We start from the raw sequence: 22,182 nt of genomic DNA on the forward strand, positions 1-22,182 counted from the left end.
CTCACGGGCCTGGTTGCTCCGTGGCATGTGGGATCTTCCCAGACCAGGGCTCGAACCCGTGTCCCCTGCATTGGCAGGCAGATTCTCAACCACTGCGCCACCAGGGAAGCCCCTACTGTACATTTTTAAAGTCTAGTTTTTGACTATTATGTCAATCAAAAATAAGTGCATATCTCTCTAGGTTTATTTTTTTGGTCTTTTATATTTGATAGATTCCAGATCCAAAAGACAAGTTCCTTGAGGAGTTCAACCACTGTATTTCATTCCACCTATTCAGAATAGATCTTTAAAGTTACATCTCATGATTGCCATCGCTGTTAGTTTCTTAACAAAGAAAGAAGAGCATCTGAAAGTAGATGTAGAATGATGAGCTGGGGGGCATGCACTGAAGCAGAATGGGGGCTCCTGCCATAAAGGAAGGGAAGTGATAGAGAAAACAGAGAACCGAACACGTCAAGGTCTGTGAGGTACAACTTGTATCTAGGCGTTTAATAAGCAGTGCTTGGTAGATATTTTCCTGATGGAGTAAACCAACTCCTACTATCAGCCTACTGACGATGGATTTTTTATTCTGGTTCATGAGACCGGATAATATTTCCATAGCTCATTACATTCTTTTATGTGGGCAAACACATGGCATCTTTAAAAGCTGACAGCTGCAGGTCCCTGGAATATCAAATGCTCTTCTGAAGTCCACGAATTTATTTTTTACACTCTGGAAAGTAAAACAGTTCTCTGCCAAATACAGCTTAATTTGAAGAAGAATATGCAAAACTGCTATTTTTATTGTCACATATACTCAGTTTGCTCTCTATTAGACACAAAATTTCATGGATTAGGAATATTTTTGGAAAATCATGGCATGTTTTGGATTCCGTTGGGTCATGGATCAGTCATGTGACTGTTTCAAATACAAAAAACGAAGAGAAGAGAAACCCTTCATAGCACTCCAGACATTCTTGTTTGCCTAGGGCTTAAGTAACTATGGCCTGCTAAACATTCGACCTTCAAGATTTATTAACAGAGACAAGATATCTTAAGTATAAAGATCTACTTAAAGATGTGTATACCTCTATTTTTTCTGACTATTATCCTTTAATTCTCTAACAGGGATTGGTTAATGTTGTGCTTTTATTTTGATAATTGGAAAAAATAAACACATTGAGATCATCTGGATACCTATCATATTCATAGCTAAGTGCTATTAGACAGAATATGTTTTGCTTTTAAGTTTATTTTGGGGGCACCAAACAGTACTTTTTTCTTTTTATTGATGTATAGTTGATTTACAATGTTGTGTTAGTTTCTGGTGTACAGCAAAGTGATTCAGTTATACGTATATATATTCTTTTTCATATTTTCCATAATGGTTTATTACAAGATATTAAATATAGTTTTCTGTGCTATACAGTAGGACATTGTTGTTTATCTATTTTATATATAGTAGTTTGTATCTGCTAATCCTAAACTCCTAATTTATCCCTCCTCCACCCCCTTTCCCCTTGGGTAAGCATAAGTTTGTTTTCTATGTCTGTGAGTCTGTTTCTGTTTTGTAAATTTGTGTCATATTTTAGGTTCCACATATAAGTGATATCGTATGGTATTTGTCTTTCTGTTTCTGACTTACTTCACCTAGTATGATAATCTCTAGGTCCATGCATGTTGCTGCAAATGGCATTATCTCATTCTTTTTTATGGCTGAGTAGTACTCCATTGTGTGTGTGTGTGTGTGTGTGTGTGTTTTTAAACACAAACCACATCTTCTTTATCCATTCATCTGTCGATGGACACGTAGGTTGCTTCCATGTCTTGGCTGTTGTAAATAGTGCTGTGATGAACATTGGGGTGCATGTATCTTTTTTTTTTTTAATAAATTTATTTATTTATTTGTTTTATTTTTGGCTGCGTTGGGTCTTTGTTGCTGTGCATGGGCTTTCTCTAGTTGTGGCGAGCAGGGTCTACTCTTCGTTGTGGTCCGTGGTCTTCTCATTGCGGTGGCTTCTCTTGTTGTGGAGCACGGGCTCTAGGCACACGGGCTTCAGTAGTTGTGGCACGTGGGCTTCAGGAGTTGTGGCTCGCGGGCTCTAGAGCACAGGCTCAATAGTTGTGGCGCACGGGCTTAGTTGGTCCGCGGCATGTGAGATCTTCCCAGACCAGGGCTTGAACCCATGTCCCCTGTGTTGGCAGGCAGATACTTAACCACTGCGCCACCAAGGAACTCCTGCATGTATCTTTTTGAATTATGGTTTTCTCCGGATATATGCCCAGGAGTGGGATTGCTGGATCATATGGTAGCTCTATTTTTAGTTTTTTAAGGAACCTCCATACTGTTTTCTATAGTGGCTGCACCAATTTACATTCTCACCAACAGTGTAGGAGAGTTCCCTTTTCTCCACACCCTCTCCAGTATTTGTTATTTGTAGACTTTTTGATGATGGCCATTCTGACCGGTGTTAGGTGTTACCTCGTTGTAATTTTGATTTGCATTTCTCTAATAGTTATCTATGTTGAGCATCTTTTCATGTGCCTATTGGTCATCTATACGTCTTCTTTGGAGAAATGTCTTCTGCCCATTTTTTGATTGCGGTTGTTTGCCAGACAATACTATTTTAATGGTTGAAAGCAAATACAAAAAGAATAGAGGTGGAATTAATATGTAAATGATGTGTTTGAGCCAAGTATAAGCTAAGTTACTTCACAGACAGGGGGCTGTACAAATACAGGTTTAAATAGCGCAAAGTGGCGGGAGTGGTGAATCATCAAACAGCATCCCTTGGTGTGGGCCTGCCAGGTTTGAAAGCAACTGTGCCTTGCTGATCAGTTCCGTATTCATGTTGAAGGAGGAATTCAGCTTCAACAAACTGTCATCCTTCCCGTTAAATGTATATTGTTAGGTTTTTTTTTTTTTGGCGGCGGGGGGGCCTTGACACTGTGGGTGGGGTTCATGCCATTTTCCTCCACCAACCCACTTCTGAATTTATTTACTTACTTATTTTTGGCTGCATTGGGTCTTCGTTGCTGCACACGGGCTTTCTCTAGTTGTGGTGAGTGGGGGCTACTCTTCGTTGCGGAGCGCAGGCTTCTCATTGTGGTGGCTTCTCTTGTTGCGGAGCACAGGCTCTAGGTGCGCGGGCTCAGTAGTTGTTGCTCGCGGGCTCTAGAGCGCAGGCTCAGTAGTTGTGGCACACGGGATTAGTTGCTCTGCGGCATGTGGGATCTTCCTGGACCAGGGCTCAAACCTGTGTCCCCTGCATTGGCAGGCAGATTCTTAACCACTGCAACGCCAGGGAAGTCCCTATATTGATAGTTTGAATTTTATAATTGTATGAGTTTTTGCCCAGTTTGTTTGTACATATTTAAGTAACATTATAGTAAAAATAACTGGTTAACATTAAAGGTCCAAGGAAACTTTTACCTTTTAAAAGGAGTTTGTACGTTACTCAAACCATTTCTCTGAGATAGATTTTGCTATACTTTCATGAATCCAAATCAGTTAGGTCCTTAAATTGGGTTTTGTTTGACACACAACCAAGGTTGAAACCAACCAGAGGTTGGGGAGGGAGATAAACATTCACTTGAGTGGCTTGTTGGCTCAGCTGTTTTCACTGATAGTGGGCAGCCCTTCCGCGCGATGGATCAGGAGTCTTAGTTCTTTGACTTAAAATTGAGTATCGACTGGTGAGGCTGAGAATAGAAAACAGGGATAGCAGTGTCTTCGACTTCCGGGTCTGACTTAAGTCTGTGGAAATTAGCACGACATAAACATTTTGACTCTGCTTTGTCACCAAACAGGGGAATGGTGGGGAAAAAAATATCTTTTTATGTTTGTGATTCTCATGGTCATGTTTGTTTTTCATGAAGGAAATTTTAGATTGTGAATGGCCCTCAAATACAACTGTGTCATGTTTTTTTTTTTTTTTTAAATATTTATTTATTTTATTTTTGGCTGTGTTGGGTCTTCGTTTCTGTGCGAGGGCTTTCTCTAGTTGCGGCGAGCGGGGGCCACTCTTCATCGCGGTGCGTGGGCCTCTCACTATCGCGGCCTCTCTTGTTGCGGAGCACAGGCTCCAGACGCGCAGGCTCAGTAGTTGTGGCTCACGGGCCCAGTTGCTCCGCGGCATGTGGGATCCTCCCAGACCAGGGCTCGAACCCGTTTGCCCCTGCATTGGCAGGCAGATTCTCAACCACCGCACCACCAGGGAAGCCCCCTGTGTCATGTTTTTAACTTAAAGCTTAAAACTTTTTTTTTTTTCTAAAGATTTATTTATTGATTGATTGATTGCTATGTTGGGTCTTCGTTTCTGTGCTAGGGCTTTCTCTAGTTGCGGCAAGCGGGGGCCACTGTTCATCGCGGTGCGCGGGCCTCTCACTATCGTGGCCTCTCTTGTTGCAGAGCACAGGCTCCAGACGCGCAGGCTCAGTAGTTGTGGCTCACGGGCCCAGTTGCTCCGCGGCATGTGGGATCTTCCCAGACCAGGGTGCGAACCTGTGTCCCCCTGCATTAGCAGGCAGATTCTCAACCACTGCGCCACCAGGGAAGCCCAAAGCTTAAAACTTTTAAGGCAGTTTCGTTGGAGAATGTTAGTCATGTAGTGGGAAGGCAAAGTAGGCCTGGATGCCACAGGGGGATGGGAAACAATTTCAAAACGAGTTCTGCCATCAGAGGTCTTCTTATCTTATCTCCTGGAGGGGACTGGTCGGGCATTCCTCTGTGCTAGGCCTTGAGCATGCAGTGGGCAACCGGACGGCATACAGCCCCTCAAGGAGAGCTGGTTGCCTGGGCCCCTGTGGGCAGACGGGGGTCTCACAGCTGAACCACCATTTAAGAAACACTTAAAGAACCTCTAAAAGACCTAAGAATAATGATGAGCATGTATCGGGTGCTGTATGCCAGTATCTCATTCATTGCTCACACTTGCTTTGTGGGGTAGGGTCTTCTCCCCTCTCCCCCCTCTTTTTTGAGATATAATTGATATATAACATTGTATTCATTTAACAGTGTAATGATTTAGGTACATATTGTGAAATGATTACCCTAAGTTTAGTTGACATCCATCCCCTCACAGTTACACGTTTTTTTTTCTTGTTATGATAACTTTTAAGATCTCTTACCAACTTTCAAATGTACAATACAGTATAGTTAACATCCCCAGGACTTATTTAGCTTGTAACTGGAAGTTTGTACCTTCGGGATAGGCTCTTCTCTTAATCCACTTTACAAATGAGGAAACTGAGATTTAAATTGCTTGCCAAGTGACCGTCCCTGCCCTGGCCGCCTCGCCCACTGACCGTGGTGCGGACGGCCCAGGTAACGTGGCTCTGATCCGGTTGCATGAAAGCCCAGACCGCCTGCAGCTGGCTCACCTCCAGGCAAACCCGGATCTCGCCCCTCCGCAGGCAGCGCTCAGACCCTTGGCTTTCCTGATTCTGGACAGGGCTAGTTTGCAGTCTTTGCTTTGAAGTTCCTCCCCAGTCCTCTTCCCACAGCCTCATTCTCCCTCTGATCTGTCTGTGTCTGACCTGGTTCCCGGCTGGGCAGTAAGCTTTCCCCCTAATGCTCCACCTTTGGTGGCTCGCAGCCTTTCTTGCTCTTTTCTGTAACAGAAGGCTGGCGCTTGTAGGTGGTACCACTGAGATTCAAATCGAGGCCTGGTGATACTCCAGCCCGGGCTCTCCGTTGGCTCTGCCGTGTGGCTCCTTGGTTTGTGTCTGAGTCCTGAAGTGACAGTGCTGGAGGAGAGGAGGGGAAGGGCGCTGTTATGTGGCTGAGGTGAATACCTGGTAATTGGGCGGCAGGGGTGGCAGGGAGGGAGTGGACGGCAAGTCGCTAGGAGCTCTGTGTTTAAAATAGTGTGAGGCCATGAGTGCTGGCGCCCTCAGGTAGACAGTTGTGCAAGGTTACCCAGAGAAGGCTTTTGTCCTTGGAACAGTAGATGACGTTCCAGGATTGTGGGAACAGCGGACTGATGTTTACGTTCATTCAGGCCGTGATGGGAGCTGAGCAATTCGTTTCCTGACGCGAGTTCTTTCCCTTCCAAGTATACTGTGTTTGTTCATTCTGCGGAAGATGTTGATACCATTAGCATTAAGCCTGATTCAGGGCTACCTGTAACCCTAACCTTTCAGAGGACATCTTGTTCCTCAGCAACTCCCCTTCCCCCCGTTTATTTTATGAAAGTTCTCTTCCCAGCTTTGGTTGTTTATCTTTGGGGCCATATTTTCTGCTTCCAGCAACTGAGTATAGTATATTTAGCTAATTAATGAGTTATATAACTAAATCCATGTGTTTCTTGTATTTCATATTACAGAGGGAATATTTTACTCAGTGCCTAAATTGAAATAGTATCATCTCTATCTTTATCCCCTCTTGGCTTTTTCTTTTCCTTAAAGAAGGAAAGAGACCTATATGATATTACTTACACCTAGTTCCTTCTTTTTTTCAGTTGGCTAATTATAAACTTAAGATAATTAGTTTCCAACCAAGCCTCATGATATTTACATCCTGTGTTTTTAGGGCCATGGAGGATATAATTATCATTTTAGCCTGGTGAACACATGGGTTTTGGGGGTGCATTTTCAAAGTATAGTAGAGAAGGTAAATGTCAAATGAAAATGTTTAGTTTTTAAAGCCATTCACATTAGAAAGGTTCTCGTCCTCTTTTTGTGCAGAGCCAAGTTGGTTCCTGGACTGTGGGTGGCAGTGTCTTTGCTTAGTGATCACTTTTGTCTTTGAGAAGTTTGTGCGCAGCCTGGAACAGTAGCTACATTTTTTGAGTTTTGTACTTATCCCGTGTCAGGGCTGCTAAACACTCTACATTTTCTTTTTTTAATCTTCCACAATTCTGTGCATTAAAGAAGATGAAGAAACTAAGGTGAATTGAAGATGAAGAAATTGAGGCTCAGTGAAATTGAGTAACCTTCCCAAGGCCCTCTTCTGATGGTAGGACTGGGGTTGAAGGCGGGTCTTCTCTTCCAGGGCCTGTGCTCTGAGACATGACGTTTGCTCTGGGACACGCCTGGGTTCAGATTCCGGGATGTGACTTCTGTCCTCCTCTGTTTCCTCATTTTATTTTATTTTATTATTATATATTTTTAATAAATTTATTTATTTTATTTATTTATTTTTGGCTGGGTTGGGTCTTCATTGCTGCGTGCGGGCTTTCTCTGGTTGTGGTGAGCAGGGGCTACTCTTCGTTGCGGAGCGCAGGCTTCTCACTGCGGTGGCTTCTCTTGTTGCGGAGCACGGGCTCTAGGCACGTGGGCTTCAGTAGTTGTGGCGCACGGGCTCAGTAGTTGTGGCACATGGGCTCTAGAGCCCAGGCTCAGTAGTTGTGGTGCACGGGCTTAGTTGTTCTGCGGCATGTGGGATCTTCCCAGACCAGGGCTCAAACCCGTGGCCCTTGCCTTGGCAGGCAGATTCTTAACCACTGCGCCACCAGGGAAGCCCCTGTTTCCTCATTTTAAAGGGGGGAGAAACTTGTTTCACAGGAAGAGTCTGCCCAGTACATGCGTTAATCTTCATGAACCTGCTTATGGTACGGCCGTGGGGAGGCGGTGCTGCTCCTTCCCCCTTGCCCACCTTGGTGAGAGCTCTTGGCAGGGTGGGCCCTGGCCTTCCATTCCTGCGTCCCCGGTGCCTGCTCTGCAGTGCCTGTCATGGGCACTGGAGTGAATGTTTGTTGAATAAATGATGTTACGGATTTCTCTAGGTTCTTCTTAGAAGAAGTTTTTTTCTTTTCTTTTTGTTTTCTTATACCACAGGTAGTTAATAGGCTTTTACCTTTGGCCAAGGTGTTACTTGATCCCTTTCTTTTTTTCATATTTAATAGATTTTAGAGCAGTTTTAGGTTTACAGAAAATTGAACAGATAGTACAGAGTTGCTATATACCCCTCTACAGCTTCCTCTATTATTAACATCTTGCGTGGTGTGTTTGTTTTAATTGGTGAGCCAGTGTTTATACGTTATTATTAACTAAAGTCCATTGTCTACATTAGGATTCACTCTCTGTGTTGTACAGGCCTGTGGGTTTTGACAAATGTATAATGTCACGTGTCCACAAGGACAGTGTCCTACAGAGTAGTTTCACTGCCCTATAACTCCTCTGTGCTCCACCCCTTCATCCCTCCCTTCTCCCCTCCAGCACTGGCAGCCCCTGGTCTTTTTATTCTGTCGCTAGTGTTGCCTTTTCCAGAGCGTCAGATAGGTGGGATCATACAGTCTGCAGCCTTTTCACACAGGCTTCTTTCATTAAACAATAATCATTTAAGTTTCTAGCACGTCTTTTTGTGTCTCGATAGCCCATTTCTCTTTATTGCTGAATAAGACTCCATTGTGTGGATGTACCACACACAGTCTGTTTATCCATTCACCTTTCGTAGGACATCTTGATTGCTTCCAGTTTTGGGCAATTATGAATAAAGCCTTTATGCTGCGTTCCTTTTCATTTAACCTTGAGTTTTCCAGCTGTGCTGTTGATGGCGAGTCAAGCTTCTTTATCAGGAAATACTGGTCACTATTAGAAATGCTTCCCTGAGTTGGCCTGCCAATTAAAACTATATGTATTTATGTTTTTATTGCTTTTTTCACTTTATTGAGGTGTAAATGACAAATAATAAACTATATGTTTTAAAAATACATAGTTGGATAAGTTTTGACATATGTATACCTGTGAAACCATCACCATAATTACCATAGTGAACATATCCATCACCCCAAAAGTGCTTTATGTCCCATTGTAATTTCTCCCTCCTTCCCATACCAACACACCTCCACCTCCAGGCAACCACTGATTTGCTTTTTGTTACTATAAATTAGTTTGTATTTCCTAGAATTTTACGGAAATAGAATCATAAACTTTTTTTTGTCTAGCCTCTTTGATTCAGCATAATTATTTTGGATTCATTCATTGTGGATGAAAGATAGTTCATTACATTGTATTGCTGAAGAGTGTTCCATTATTTTTATACATTGCAGTGGAAAACATAGGCATTAAAAAAAGATAATACTTTTTGATTCAGTAGTACCTTTCTAATATTTTGGTTGTTAGAATCAAGAGTAAAACCTATCATATATTTTCAAGTTAGGATTAATACTTGTAAACTAGAAAACAAAGGGATACTTTTCAGTCGGTAAACCAAAAAAGAAAAAGAAAAAGAGAAAAAACCAGTTACTGAGGTTATAGTCTAGGCAGAAAACAAAACTAGATCTTTAACTCTTGGGGAGCTATAGAGGGAGGGATACAGTGGGTAAAGTTGGGGGAAGAGTTGAACAGGAAGGGAGCTTGCAGGGGCGGGAGGTGTGGCTTCCAGAGGCGGGCAGGGCCGGTGGCCTGACAGTGGTTCCTGTGCCCCCAGAATCTCTTCAGAAAGGCCTTTGAGCCACCTCAGTCAGCTGTCCTTGAAAGAATTAGCTGATGTTTACCTGTAAGTTGGCTTTATGATTGGTGTGCGTTCAGAGGCTGCCTGTTTTTTAAAAAATTTCCCTCTGATGCCAGAAAATTTTAAATAGGTAGCGCAGCCTTCTATTCTGCTTCTAGACAAAAGGCTTTAATTAAAAAAGCCTAGTTGATCAAACAGATTTGAAACTCATACTAGATTCATTTATCAACAAGTATGAATGACTCTTGGGTTTCATGGAGAGAAGAAATTTATCATAAGACTTATTATTTCGGGCATGTGCCACCACAGCCTTACAGACATTCTAAGGACAGTAACGAGGACAGAGATATGTAGTTGTCAGGTCAGAATGTTTGCTGCAGATTTAAGTTATTCATGGTGAGTCAGTCAAGAAGATCAGAGCAACTTCTTGAACTTGAAATGTGGCCAGTGAGACTGAGGGACTGAATTTTAATGTTATTTGCTTTTAATGAAATTTAAATAGCCGCATGTGGCTGGTGGCTGCAGGTTATAGAAGAGATGGTTCTGGAGCGCATCTGTTCATTGGGTGGAATGGTAGGAGTTACCCTCATTATTCACATTCATTCTTTCCTCTCCCCTCCTCCCCACTTCCTTTTTTGGGTTAAATGTACATAGTCAAATTTGTGTATGTAAGTTAGATGTGCATCTGTTGGGACCCTGCTGTATAACGGAGAACAGTTAAGTACAAGTACAGTAAGTGACAGTCCATTGGTTTTATAGTCCTTTCTATTTTATTTCAAGTTTTTGTCCTTCACAATTTTGACTGGTTGGCATTTAAAATAACTCTTGAATTTTTGTGAGAAGATAATGAAATGGAACCTGTTACAGTTAATCTCTTAGATCAGGAGTGGGCACACGATGGCCTGCTGTCTGTTTTTGTACACAAGCTAAAAATCATTCTTACATTTTTTAGCGGTTGGGAAAAATTCAAAAGACTATTTTATGACATGTGAAAAGTATGTGGAATTCAAATTTCAGTCTCTATAAATACAGTTTTATTGGAACCCAACTGTACTCAATTTGTTCACATAGTCTGTGGCAGTTTCTGTCCTCAAAAGGCAGAGTTGAATATTTACCACAGAGACTGGCCCAGAAAGCTGAAAATATTTACTATTTGGCCCTTCACTTATGGCAAAGGTTTGCTCACCCCTCTCTTAGACTTTTGAAGGCCTTTATGCAGAAATTGGAAACTTAACTTGAACACTGGACCCTTTGAAAGTTTGATAGTAGAGGATAATCACTTGGATTGAAGCTCATTTGCTTGCATTTTGAATAATGTATTTATAGGCAGAGGGATTTGTGAATGAATGAATAAAATTCAAAGCACTTGGAGCCACAGTTCCCAAACTGTGTTCTGAGGCACCCCAGAGCACCCCAGTGCTATGGGATATTTTTAAGTTTTGAGGAAGCGTAGGGATACTCCACATTCCTTAAACACTGCAGACTCCTAGTTCAAGGTAGTTCACGGGTCAGGATCACACTGCATTTCCCTTGATGGTGTGACATCTTGGTGAAGCTAGGGTTGCAGTGGTTGCTCTGCTAAAAGGCAAGTGCCACAGAGGAGTTGGTGTCCAACAGGAAATTAGGGCAGCAGTGTGGTTCCAGCTTGATTCTTAAGAGGTGCACACACCCTCAGGTAATTCTGGTTATTTAGGAATGAAACAAAAACATCTTTTCCTTCAACTTAAGTGCATTATTTCTTTCAAATGGTTACTAAGTTATTAAGACACAAATGCTTTTTAAATTGTTTGGACCTAATAGTCTAATAAATGGTATTTCTTTTGGCTTTGGGGCACTGTGAAAAAGTTGCTGAGATTCCAAGGGTGCTGTGAACCGAAATTTGGGAACCTCTGACATAGAGCACCAAGTGACAGTGCTTTAAAGGACAGATGACCCCAGATAAGCCAGTCAGAAATGTCATCAATGATTATCTTCAAGAAAATAAACCCACTGGAAGTATGGAGTCCCCAGGCTATTGACGTAGATGTCAATCTTGATATCTTTCAGAAAGTGACACAGTTGGACAAGTGCGGGTGGCTATAGTTTTCTAATCTAAATTAAAATGCAGAAGATGCAGTTAATCAAGCATACTGATTATCCTTTGAGTTTTATTTGAAAACCCAGTAACTCTGTCAGTCTATTAAATTGTGTTAACACAAGTTTGCAGGTGGTCTTGCCTGGAAATTCTTGAAGAGGAACACATTACAAGAACTTTGAGGTACAATATTCTGGAAGGCCTCGCTAAGTTACGGCTTTCACGATACAGCATCCACCTACGTGTTAGGTTTGGCAAGGAGAGAAGGGGTAATGTCTGCTCCGTCTTCAACCAGGGCCCGCTTGAGACTGGCTTCCTGTTGTGCGTTGTATCTAAAGCAAGAGCCCCGTGCTAGTCTTGCTTTAGCCAATGTAAACAAGCCAGTTTGTAAGTAGGTTTAGATGATTCTTTTTCTTCTAAGCAGAATTCTTTGTTTCCTGCTTGTTTTGACCTCATAGCGATGGCTCAGATACTTAGATGCCATGGTACTCCTTGCTGAACATTATAAAATATTGACATGTAGACATTTCCCATGAACCAGGAACAGTTTGTTAGCAGGACACGTGACTGTCGTATGTGCAGTGTAAAGTCACAACCACAGTTCACTGTATGTCGCAGGGAGAGCTCAGTGGGTGCCGGGCTCTGTCCAGTTGTGCTGTATGGGTGACGTCCCAGTGCTTTGCTAATATTTGCTGCTGCTCTGTTGTGCCCACTCCTTTGTTTCTTTGCTCACTGATATTTTTGGGGGGGGGGGGTAGGTCATGAACTAGTGCTTGTTTCTAGGACCCAAAGGATTAGGAAAATTTGTGGTAGAGAATCTTAAAATGGATAGAACTCTCTAGGAACAACTTGTGTGGCTGTTCGGGAAGAGACCATCGCCCTGAATTTGGGTTCAGAGCACTTCCATCCCACTTGTCATTCAGATCTGCAAGAATGCTGCCTTTTGGAGTAGAGTCAAGTACATGGGCATCACGAACCAGATATTTTAAGAGGTCAAAAACCCTACTACTGGGACTTCCCTGGTGGCGCAGTGGTTAAGAATCCGCCTGCCAATGCAGAGGACATGGGTTCGATCTCTGATCCGGGAAGATCCCACAGGCTGCGGGCAACGAAGCCTGTGAGCTGCAACTACTGAGCCCACGTGCCACAACTACTGAAGCCCACGTGCTGCAGCTCCTGAAGCCCGTGAGCCTAGAGCCCATGCTCCGCAACAAGAGAAGCCACTGCAATGAGAAGCCTGCGCATCGCAGCAAAGAGTAGCCCCCGCTCGCCACAACTAGAGAAAGCCTGCGCACAGCAACGAAGACCCAACGCAACCAAAATAAAACAAAAAACAACAAAACCCTACTACTGTTTTTTTTTCTTTTTGGATACTATTTAAAAATATCATAGTATGGATAAATCAGATTATTGACCTCTCTGTGGAATTCAAACTTTTTACATGTGAAGTCTTTTGATTTTGTGGGTAATTTTTACCAGGTCCTTTAGAATTGTGTCACTGTTGCCTGCTAATAGTCGTCTGAAGGTCCGTTAAGGGGCAGGTGGTAAAGGTGGAGTCCAGTGTGAGTGAAGGGCGGAGGACACAGACGGTCACTGGAAGTAGTGACTTTCGTTCATGCAGGCCCGACACGCCAATTGGCACAAATGCCCTGAGTCTGTGTGCTGTTTCCCAAGAGAAAAGATGTGGATTTTAGAAGCAGTTCTGAAGTTTCTTATCCTTTAACAAAAATATTTCATGTTTAGGACTGTTGAAGCAAAGGAGTGGATTTATGAGTGAGAGAAACTGTGACATGTTGGTGCAAAATTCCCCACGTTTCTTCTCAGTGTTTGCGCATTCCCCCTCTGTTGTACAGAGTAATGTATGTTGAAATGGCTCATTTATCAAAAGTAAACAGAGCTGGTTTATATCATTGTGCACTGTGAGAGTGCGTGTTGGGAGAAAGGGATACGTTCCTGGTAAAACTGTCTAAAATGTTTGGAGTTGCAAGAGTTTTGGTGCATGGTATGTGAGCAATGCGTTCACCATCTGTTCTTTCAGCTATAATTGTGCCCTCCACAATATTCATCAAAATCACATTTCAACGAGAAGGTTCTAGAAAAGAAATCAACTTCTTATTGGGTTATGTGATTCTGTTAGATGCCCTTTCCTTAGACATTATGGCACCATAGGTTGAACTCAAGTCTTTTCCAGACTAAATTATTACCACTGGAAAAAGTGTGTCATGTATGGATACCAAGGGGGAAAGGGAGGGGTGGGATGGATTGGGAGATTGGGATTGACACATATACACTATTGATACTACGTATAAACTAGATGACTAATGAGAACATCGTGTATAGCACAGGGAACTCTACTTAATGCTCTGCAGTGACCTAAATGGGAGGGAAATCCAAAAAGGAGGGAGTGTGTGCATGTGTGTGGCTGGTTCATTTTGCTGTGCAGTAGAAACCAACAGAACACTGTAAAGCAGCTGTACTCCAATAAAAAGAATTTTTAAAAAAGTGTGTTATCAGGACCATGGAATCTGAGGTTGTCTAAGATGCAATTCATAATTTAAACTTCAGATATGTTTGATCTTAAAGGGAAATGGCTTGGAGTATATTAAATTTTTATATATATCTTTTTAGTTTTAGTATAATCATTATATTTTCTTGTTTGATTTTACCAGTGGGTATCCAGCCTGTTGTTATGACTTGATATATTGGTCTATCTGAAGACTGGTGATTGAGGGAAATGACTTTGGGTTAAATATAGCACTTACTAATGTAATTGTGTGTGCCATTTTACCGTTGTTCCTTTGTTGGTCTTGTACTGGTTTGAAAATAGCTAATCTGGTTGAGCTGTCAATAAGTATTTGGATGAATGAAGTATATCATGACTAACTGGATTATAATTTTTCTTTAAAAGGGCTCAAATTTCTACAAATTTTGGTTTTATCAATATCTTGTTAAGTATGAACACATTTATTCACAAATGGCATGTGATTTGGAACCTCGGTTTAGAGGTGGAGTGCGAGGGCCCACCGAGGGCTGAATTGTGACAAGGTGCAGTGCAGGGCCCCCGGGTTCCCTGGGTACTTGTCACTTTTCACATCTGGAATTAGCTTGGGTGTTTATCTGCTTTTGAGTTTCAGCCACAGACGTGGAGCTTGCTGCTGTCGGGGCAGCGACCCCCGTGCTCTAGCTGCTCCCAGGGAACCTGGCAGCCTCCCTGGGGCTCGTCCAGCTTGGCTTCCTTTTGGTTCTGCTCCTGTTCCTCCCACCAGGGATGTTTCCTTCTCTTCGGGTTACTTCTGTAAAGCTGCCCACCCTTGAAGACCCCCGCCAGACCTACTTCCTCCGAGAAGCCTCTGGAACCACCCGGCCGGGACGTTGTTGTCATACAGCCCCTTCCGTGTTGCTCACCTCTCCCTGGGGCCTCTCTGCTGCCCTGTGTACAGTCGTGTGTTTCTGTGTCTTCCACTCGAGTGTCTTCCAGAACCTTAGCCTAGGGCTGCGTTATGGTAGGCCCTCTTTACGTAGCTGTTGTTTTGAGACTCCGTGAATTGTAGAAATATAACTCCGAGGGACTTTGGTCAACTTGCCATGTTTTCTTTTTTAATAAATTTATTTATTTATTTATTTATTTTTGGCAGTGTTGGGTCTTCGTTTCTTTGCGAGGGCTTTCTCTAGTTGCGCAGAGCGGGGGCCACTCTTCATCGCGGTGCACGGGCCTCTCACTGTCGTGGCCTCTCTTGTTGCGGAGCACGGGCTCCAGACACGCAGGCTCAGTAGTTGTGGCTCACGGGCTTAGTCGCTCCGCGGCATGTGGGATCTTCCCAGACCAGGGCTCGAACCCGTGTGCCCTGCATTGGCAGGCAGATTCTCAACCACTGCGCCACCAGGGAAGCCCCTGCCATGTTTTCTTGATATGTTGTATATTTCTTTGAACACTGGCAACTTCTAAGAGAGACTTAAGCCATGGTTAGCTTTTTCACTTACTGATTCTTTCCAGGGTAGAACCCTATCTGTTTATGAGGGTCAAGTCTGGTGCCACAGGATAGCCAAGTTGACGGAAAGCAACTGGCTTAGTTTGTTGGCTAAATTGGTTATGAACATAGTTCAACTGAAAGGTAGGTTCTTTAAATGGAATTTCTTTTAAATGGGTTTTCCTGGCACTATGCAATGTTAAGCTCATTAATTCACAAGTTGAAATGTCTTCACTAAAATATGGTTTTCTTTAGCACAGGACTAGCTTTTAATATGTCACAATTGCATTCAAAGGTTGGTTAAAAACCGAAAGTACTGTTGCCAAGCTCCCAAATTGCAGGCTCAGAAATCCCTTTTGAAAGAGGAAGAGTGGGTGTAGGAAGGTAGGCGGGAGTTGTTACCCAGAAGCAACTCTCCTCTCAGGGGCAAGTGGAAAAGGCTTTAGTGCTGCTTTTACCGTTGAAATGATCGCTAAGTTAGACAAAAAGAGTGAGCAAATGACTACAATGGTTATTTCTCTTCCAAAAGTAATTTTTCCTTTTAAGAGGAGACATCAAAGAACATTTCTCCCCCTCTGAAGAAATTACTTCTGGAAGAGTTACTTTTGTTCAGCCTTTCTTGATTTTTGTATTTGTTAAATATCGAGTGTGATTAGGAAATGACTTGATAATATTGCAGATAGCTGGCAAAAAAATAAGACATTTGAAAGTTACCTCTGCTCTTCTGGCGTAGTGATTGGAACCTGGTGAGCGTTGAAACATGGGGTTCTTCCTACTTCTCTCCTAGAGATTTCTTCCTGCGGAGATAAAATTGAAGGCCTGCTAGTGTGGGCTCTTTGGCCCAAACAGGGTTTTATAAAAATAGGGAAGCTTCATAAAATCCGGATTGCTGGCTTCTCTTGAAAAACCGTAAGCTGGAGCTCCCTGGGCCTGCGTCTCCTCCGAGCTGCAGTGCACGGCCCCGGGCAGGAGGCCCCACAAGGAGGAGCAGGTGTGCCTTGGGCTAGGGCTGTGGGCAAACCTAAAATTGGTGTACATTTTCACGTGTAAAATGTGACAATGTTGTATTTAATCAGTTACTTGCAAAAGCACTGTTGGTTTACACATGGACTTTTCCCCCCAGGGTTACCTTTTCCTATTAATATTTTTCCCAACTTTCTATTTTGAAAAATTTCTATTAAAAAAAAGTTGAAAAAGGGACTTCCCTGGTGGTCCAGTGGCTAAGGCTCTGCGCTCCCATTGCAGGGGGCCTGGGTTCGATCCCTGGTCAGGGAACTAGATCCCACATGCAGCAACTAAAGATTCTGCATGCTGCAACAAAGATCCTGTGTGCCGCAACTAAGACACAGCGCGGCCAAATAAATAAATATTTTTAAAAAGCCAACAACAAATGTCATTTAAAAAAAATGTTGATAAAGTATAGCGAGCACCTGTATACATTTCACCCAGGTAAATTAACACATTTGCTTTATCTCGCTTTTTCACACACACACCATTTTTTTTTTTTTTTTTTGCAGAACCATTTGAAAGTAAGCTGCGTATTAACACTTTTGCCCTAAATACTGAAGAATAGACGTTCTCTTACATAACTGTCATCATTATCACACCTGAGAAATTTGACATTGATAGAATAATATTATTTAATATGTAGTACCTAGAGCTATTTTTATTCCAATCCAGGAACCAGGACAGCATTGCATTCCATAGTCCTGTCTCTTCAGTTGTCTTTATTCTAGACACTTCCCTGCTTTCTTTGTTCATCTTTCAAGACATGGACAGGTTTTCTTTTTTAAGAGTCCGGGCTGGCTATTTTGTAGAATATTCCATAATTTGGATTTGTCTGATTGCTCCTCACGATTAGCTTTAGTTTGCCGTTTGCGTCATGAGGACTTTGTGGGTTTGTGTGTCCTTCCATTGCAACCATTGGATTGTCAGATTGTCCCAAGTTCAATCGTTTGGTTAAGGTGATGTCTACTAGATCTTTCCATTATAGAGGTACCATTGTGCCTTTGTCACTAATGATCGGCAGGACGATAATTTGAGACTGTGGTATCTTCCAACAACTACCTTTCTGTAGCAACCTTTGATGATCCTTGCCTGAATCAGTTATTATAAATTGATGGTTGCAGAATGATGATTTTTCTAATTCTGTCATTCCTTCTATGACTATTAGGTGATCTTTTTCTGTAAAATTTCCTCCCCTGCCCATTTTTCTTGAGTATCACTATATGATTTATAAAGCTTTACCACCTTTTTTCTTTCTGGTGCTCAAATTATCCCGGGATTGGCAAGTGGAGCCCCTTCAGGCTGGTTCCCCATCAGTCATTGAGCACTTCCTTGATTTCTGGTAAGAAATACTTCAGACTAACCTTGACCTTTCCTTGCTCCAGACTTGTGATCAGCCATTTCTCCAAGGAGCACGGCTTCCTTTTTAGTAGGGAATGGTATTTAGGAAAGAAGATCTGGATGCCAAGTTTGCTCATTGCAACTGAGGTGTCATCACTTCTAGGCCCTTCCTATGGATAGAGCTAGAACATATATTAATGTTTTTCGTAAAATCAGAATGCTGCTATTTTTCAGAGGCTTCAGAAACTTTATAGGTTGTAGTTCATGCTGAAAAACTAGGGTACTGGTATCCTAAGCAGTTTCAGAGAATAAGGTTTTGTCACCTTCTTGCAGTCTTCCTTTTCCTTAACCCTCTAGAAAGTTAGGGTTTTCTATGCTAACTGTACACAGGACTCATTAACTTCACATATCTCTGAAAGATAAGCCAGGGTAAGTGAGCACAGAAGCAAAAAGCTGGATTCATTGGTTTATTTAGGAAGCTTCTATTCCGTATTTCAAAAAATGTTTATTGAACAGTGACTCTCTTCTTACTAGGCATTGAGTAAGGTCCTTGTTCTGCTGGATAATCAAAGAGAAAAAGGACTTGGTCTCTGCCCTGTGGCTGAGTGTCACCCTGCATCTGGTGGCAGGGTGACGGATGTGGAGGGAGGAGGGTAGATGCTTACTAACCACTTTCCACAACGGCAGAGCTTTGGAGAGGAACATACCGATTCCTGTGTTAGTGGCTCGTTAGCCTGGATACCTCAAATGCCATTTGGTTGGGGCATACCGAGGAACAAATGAATGTCTCTGCAAATATGAGTCTACATGGAGGGATAATTTTACAGGGAATGGAAAGTTTTTACTATGTTTTAAATTCAGGGCTAGCTTGTGTGGGTAATGCCTTATGCTGACCACTCTATTTCAAGAATTTAAAGATGTGGGTATTTTGAAAATGATATATAATAGGTACTTAAATAGGAGAGATCTGAGCCTAGGTTGTTTCTTGCTAAGTGCTTACTCTACCTTTTATGTAACTTAAAAAGAATTGTTTTGTTGGAAGCCCTTGTATTCTCAATTTCTTGATATGTCATAGTGCTGGAATGGACAAAGCCAGTTTTTTTTTTTAATGTAGTAAAATTTAAAAGTCAGTTTAGACAGTGTTAGTGTGTAGAACAAATGATAGTCAGCAATTTTTTTTTCTAGAATTGTTTGTGTGTGTAGTACTTAATACTAACAAATTTTAGGGCCTCATGGAGGCCTAAATTATCTATGTTACGATCTCAGCAGCTGAATAAACTTCTTAAATGTTGTTTATTATAATCTGCATTAAGAGAATTACCGTGTGATTTATCATCCCACGGTAGCAGTCACGGAATTCAGAATATATGTGAATGGCGGGGAGTACATAAGTATGAAGAATATATTTTCAACTCCCAAAGTAAAAACATTTAAAAAGCAAATGTAATCGGTCACCGTGTGGGTTTTGCCTCCCTTGCTGACCATCTGGTCACATGGTGGCGTTCCCTCCTTCCCTGCAGAAGAGGGCGGGGCTTTCTGTTGGTCCTGGTCTCCCCCCCCCCGCCGCCCCCCATCGTGCTCTCGGGGCCTGGCTACGTGGCTGGTGCTGAGCAGGGATGTTCCTTGTCATGGCGTCACTGCAGGCCCCCGTTTCCCTCCTCTGCCGGCTGTGGTTCTGTGCTCACACCCCAAGGTATCCTCGAGGTCGCGCTCCTGGGTTCTCTTTCCTGGAAGTGCTCTCCCCTCATCACTGACTATGAACAGCCCTTTCCATGCTTTGAGGCCCGGTGTAAATGCCTCCTCTCCCTGGAAGGCTTCCAAAGCCTCTGTCCCTCTGTTCCTCTAAGCTGTGTGTTTTCTTCTCCTTAAGCCCTTACAGCACTTGCTTATTCTTAGGACACTCTTGTGTATTTCCCTGACACCATTTCCCGAGCTGTCGGCTTCCTCTTCCCCTCCCTCCCATGTTGCCTAGCTTGGTACAGTATAAATATATAGACAGCAGGCGGGCAGCATACATTTTTGAGATTGGGGTAACTTTATAATGTTATGGAGAGAAGATGAGATACCAGAAAACTGAGGATTACTTGGAATGAAATGGTCGTGAACATCCTGGGTGGAGGAATTGCTAGGTCACTCTGGTGTTTTACGGGGTCTTCTGTGACCGCTCGTGTGATGAGTATACTTACATTCAAATGGTCGAGCCTGTTGAAGGGGAACGTCAGGGAACTTCTCCAAGAAGGCCAACTTTTTTAGTATGATGGTGCTCTGAAACTACTTGCACCTTGTTAGAAGTGCAGTCAGAGCAATCGGTGCCATTTCCACACTTTCATTACTCTTTCAACACCGTAAGTTTCTTCCTTAAATCTGTGCTTGGTTGTCATTAATTTAAGATGGGGTGTCTCAATTCCCCTTGCCCCCGTTTGTACTCCCGCCTAAGAGGGGAGTGGCGTCTGTCAGTCTAACACGACAGCATCTCACGGTACCGTCCCTTATTATAGGGGGAGCAGAACTGCGAGGCAAGCCCTGGGCTTCCTTTTTCAGGTTTCTTCTTACAGCCGGACACTTTGTCATCCCATGCCCTATGGTTTCCTGCTTTTGCACACCTGTGATCCTTTGGATGGCTTAGGTTTGAGTGTGAATCCAACAGTATCTTTAGTTCAGTAATCTTCACAGATTGCTACAGAGCAAACTAAATCTGGTGCCTAAGTACATTTTCTAAAAGTTTGGACGAATTATGTAGCAAGTCTTTTTCTTTCTTTTTTCTAAATTAAGTTTTTTCATTTTGAGATAATGGTAGACTCATAGTATATTAATAATATGTTATTCCCAAGGAATATTATGGAGCGATTCCATGTGCTCTCTACCCATCTTCCCCAAATGGTAACATCCAGGGAAACTGTTGTACATCATCACAACCAGGATATTGACATGATGCAGTCAAGGCACACAACATCTCCCAAGTGTCCCCGTCTTGTTGCCCTATTGTAGTCACACCCACTCCCCTCCCACCCCCCACCCTTCTTTAACCCCTGGCAACCACTCATCTGTTTTCCATTTCTATAATTTTGTGATTTCAAGAATGTTACAGAAATGTTTAAGTTCATGATCCACTTTGATATAATTTTTATGTAAGGTGTGGGGTTAGGTCGAGGGGTCGAGGTCTTTTTTTTTTGCCTATGAGTGTGTAATTTCTCCAGTAATATGTGTGAAAAGGCCATCCTTCTTCCATTGAATTGCTTTTGCAGCTTTGTTAAAAAAAAAAGTCAGTTGGACATGTTTGTGTGGGTCAGCTTGTGGCTCTCTGCTCTGTCCGTTGACCTGTGCGTCTTTCCCTCCACCCGTGCACAAAGCCTGGACTCCTGTAGCCGTGTAGTAAGCTTTCATACCGAGGAGAGGGATGCCTCCCAATGTGGTCTTCTTTTTCAAAATTGTTTTGGCTATTTTCGTTCTTTCTCCTTTCCATATAAATTTTAAAATCTTGTCTGTAAGCTACAGAAGAAAATCTTGCTGTGATTTTGATAGGAATTATGTTAAAACTCTGTATCCATGTGGGGAAAATTGACGTCTTTACTATATTGAGTCTCCCAGTCCATTAACGTTGAATGTCTTTTACTTTTTAAAATAATGAAAGCTTAAGGTGTAAAGATGAAGATAGCTGTGATGTAACATGTTGCCATGTATTAAGAGATGATTTTATTCCAGGGAGACTGTCAGTGACAGACTGCCAGGTTGCATCTTTGTTCAATTCCTTTTTTAAAAATTTTATTCATAGGCCTATGAAAGGAGGTTCCCTACGTGTCCTTTGATTCCGATGTTTGTGGACAGTGACACTGTGAATGAATTCAGGAGTGAAGACGGGGCTATTCATGTTGTAGAAAGGCGCTGCAAGCTGGATATAGATGCCCCTAGACTGCTGAAGAAGGTAACACCTTAAAAGGCAGTCCCCCCAAAACCAAGATGAAGTTATGCTTCTAGCTTCTGTTGCTCTTGGGTGTTATTAACCCGTCTTCTTTCTGTTTCTGTTTTAAAGATTGCAGGAGTCGATTATGTTTATTTTATCCAGAAAAACTCACTGAACTCTCGGGAACGTACTTTGCACATTGAGGCCCGTAATGAAACGTTTTCTAACCGCGTCATCATCAACGAGCACTGCTGCTACAGCGTGAGTCACCGGCGCTCGGGCAGAGGCGCGGCGCGTGCTGGCGCGGAGCTTCTGAGGGTTGTTGGGCCGCTGCTTGAAGCAGTGCGCGAGGGCTGCCTTTGTCTGAGAGGGCAGCTCTGCATCACGTAAAGCCCCTGGTTTCTGATGAGCGGAGCGGCAGCGCGGCAGGTGTGGTGGTGTCGCACTTCAGGCGGCCGAGTGATGGCCTGATTTCTTCTTTAATACCGATATGCCACGTCTTTTCTGGCCACTC

General features: G+C 42.8%; 1 protein-coding gene across 2 annotated transcripts in view; it reads left to right on the plus strand.

Annotated features, from left to right (window-relative positions):
• The window catches only part of SEC14L1 (SEC14 like lipid binding 1), a 51,789-nt gene that overhangs the window by 14,170 nt on the left and 15,437 nt on the right, over positions 1-22,182 (plus strand). The window contains exons 1-3 of one of the 2 annotated variants that reach the window (XM_082442688.1): positions 6,923-6,940; positions 21,540-21,689; positions 21,798-21,929. In XM_082442688.1, the coding sequence (XP_082298814.1) occupies positions 6,938-6,940; positions 21,540-21,689; positions 21,798-21,929 (285 nt within the window). In that variant the 5' untranslated portion in view covers positions 6,923-6,937. Of the gene's footprint in view, positions 1-6,922; positions 6,941-21,539; positions 21,690-21,797; positions 21,930-22,182 lie in introns of those variants that run through there. The other variant, XM_082442687.1, reaches the window with a different exon arrangement.

Source organism: Balaenoptera physalus (assembly GCF_965194825.1).
Source record: "Balaenoptera physalus genome assembly, chromosome: 20".
Lineage (NCBI taxonomy): Eukaryota > Metazoa > Chordata > Mammalia > Artiodactyla > Balaenopteridae > Balaenoptera > Balaenoptera physalus.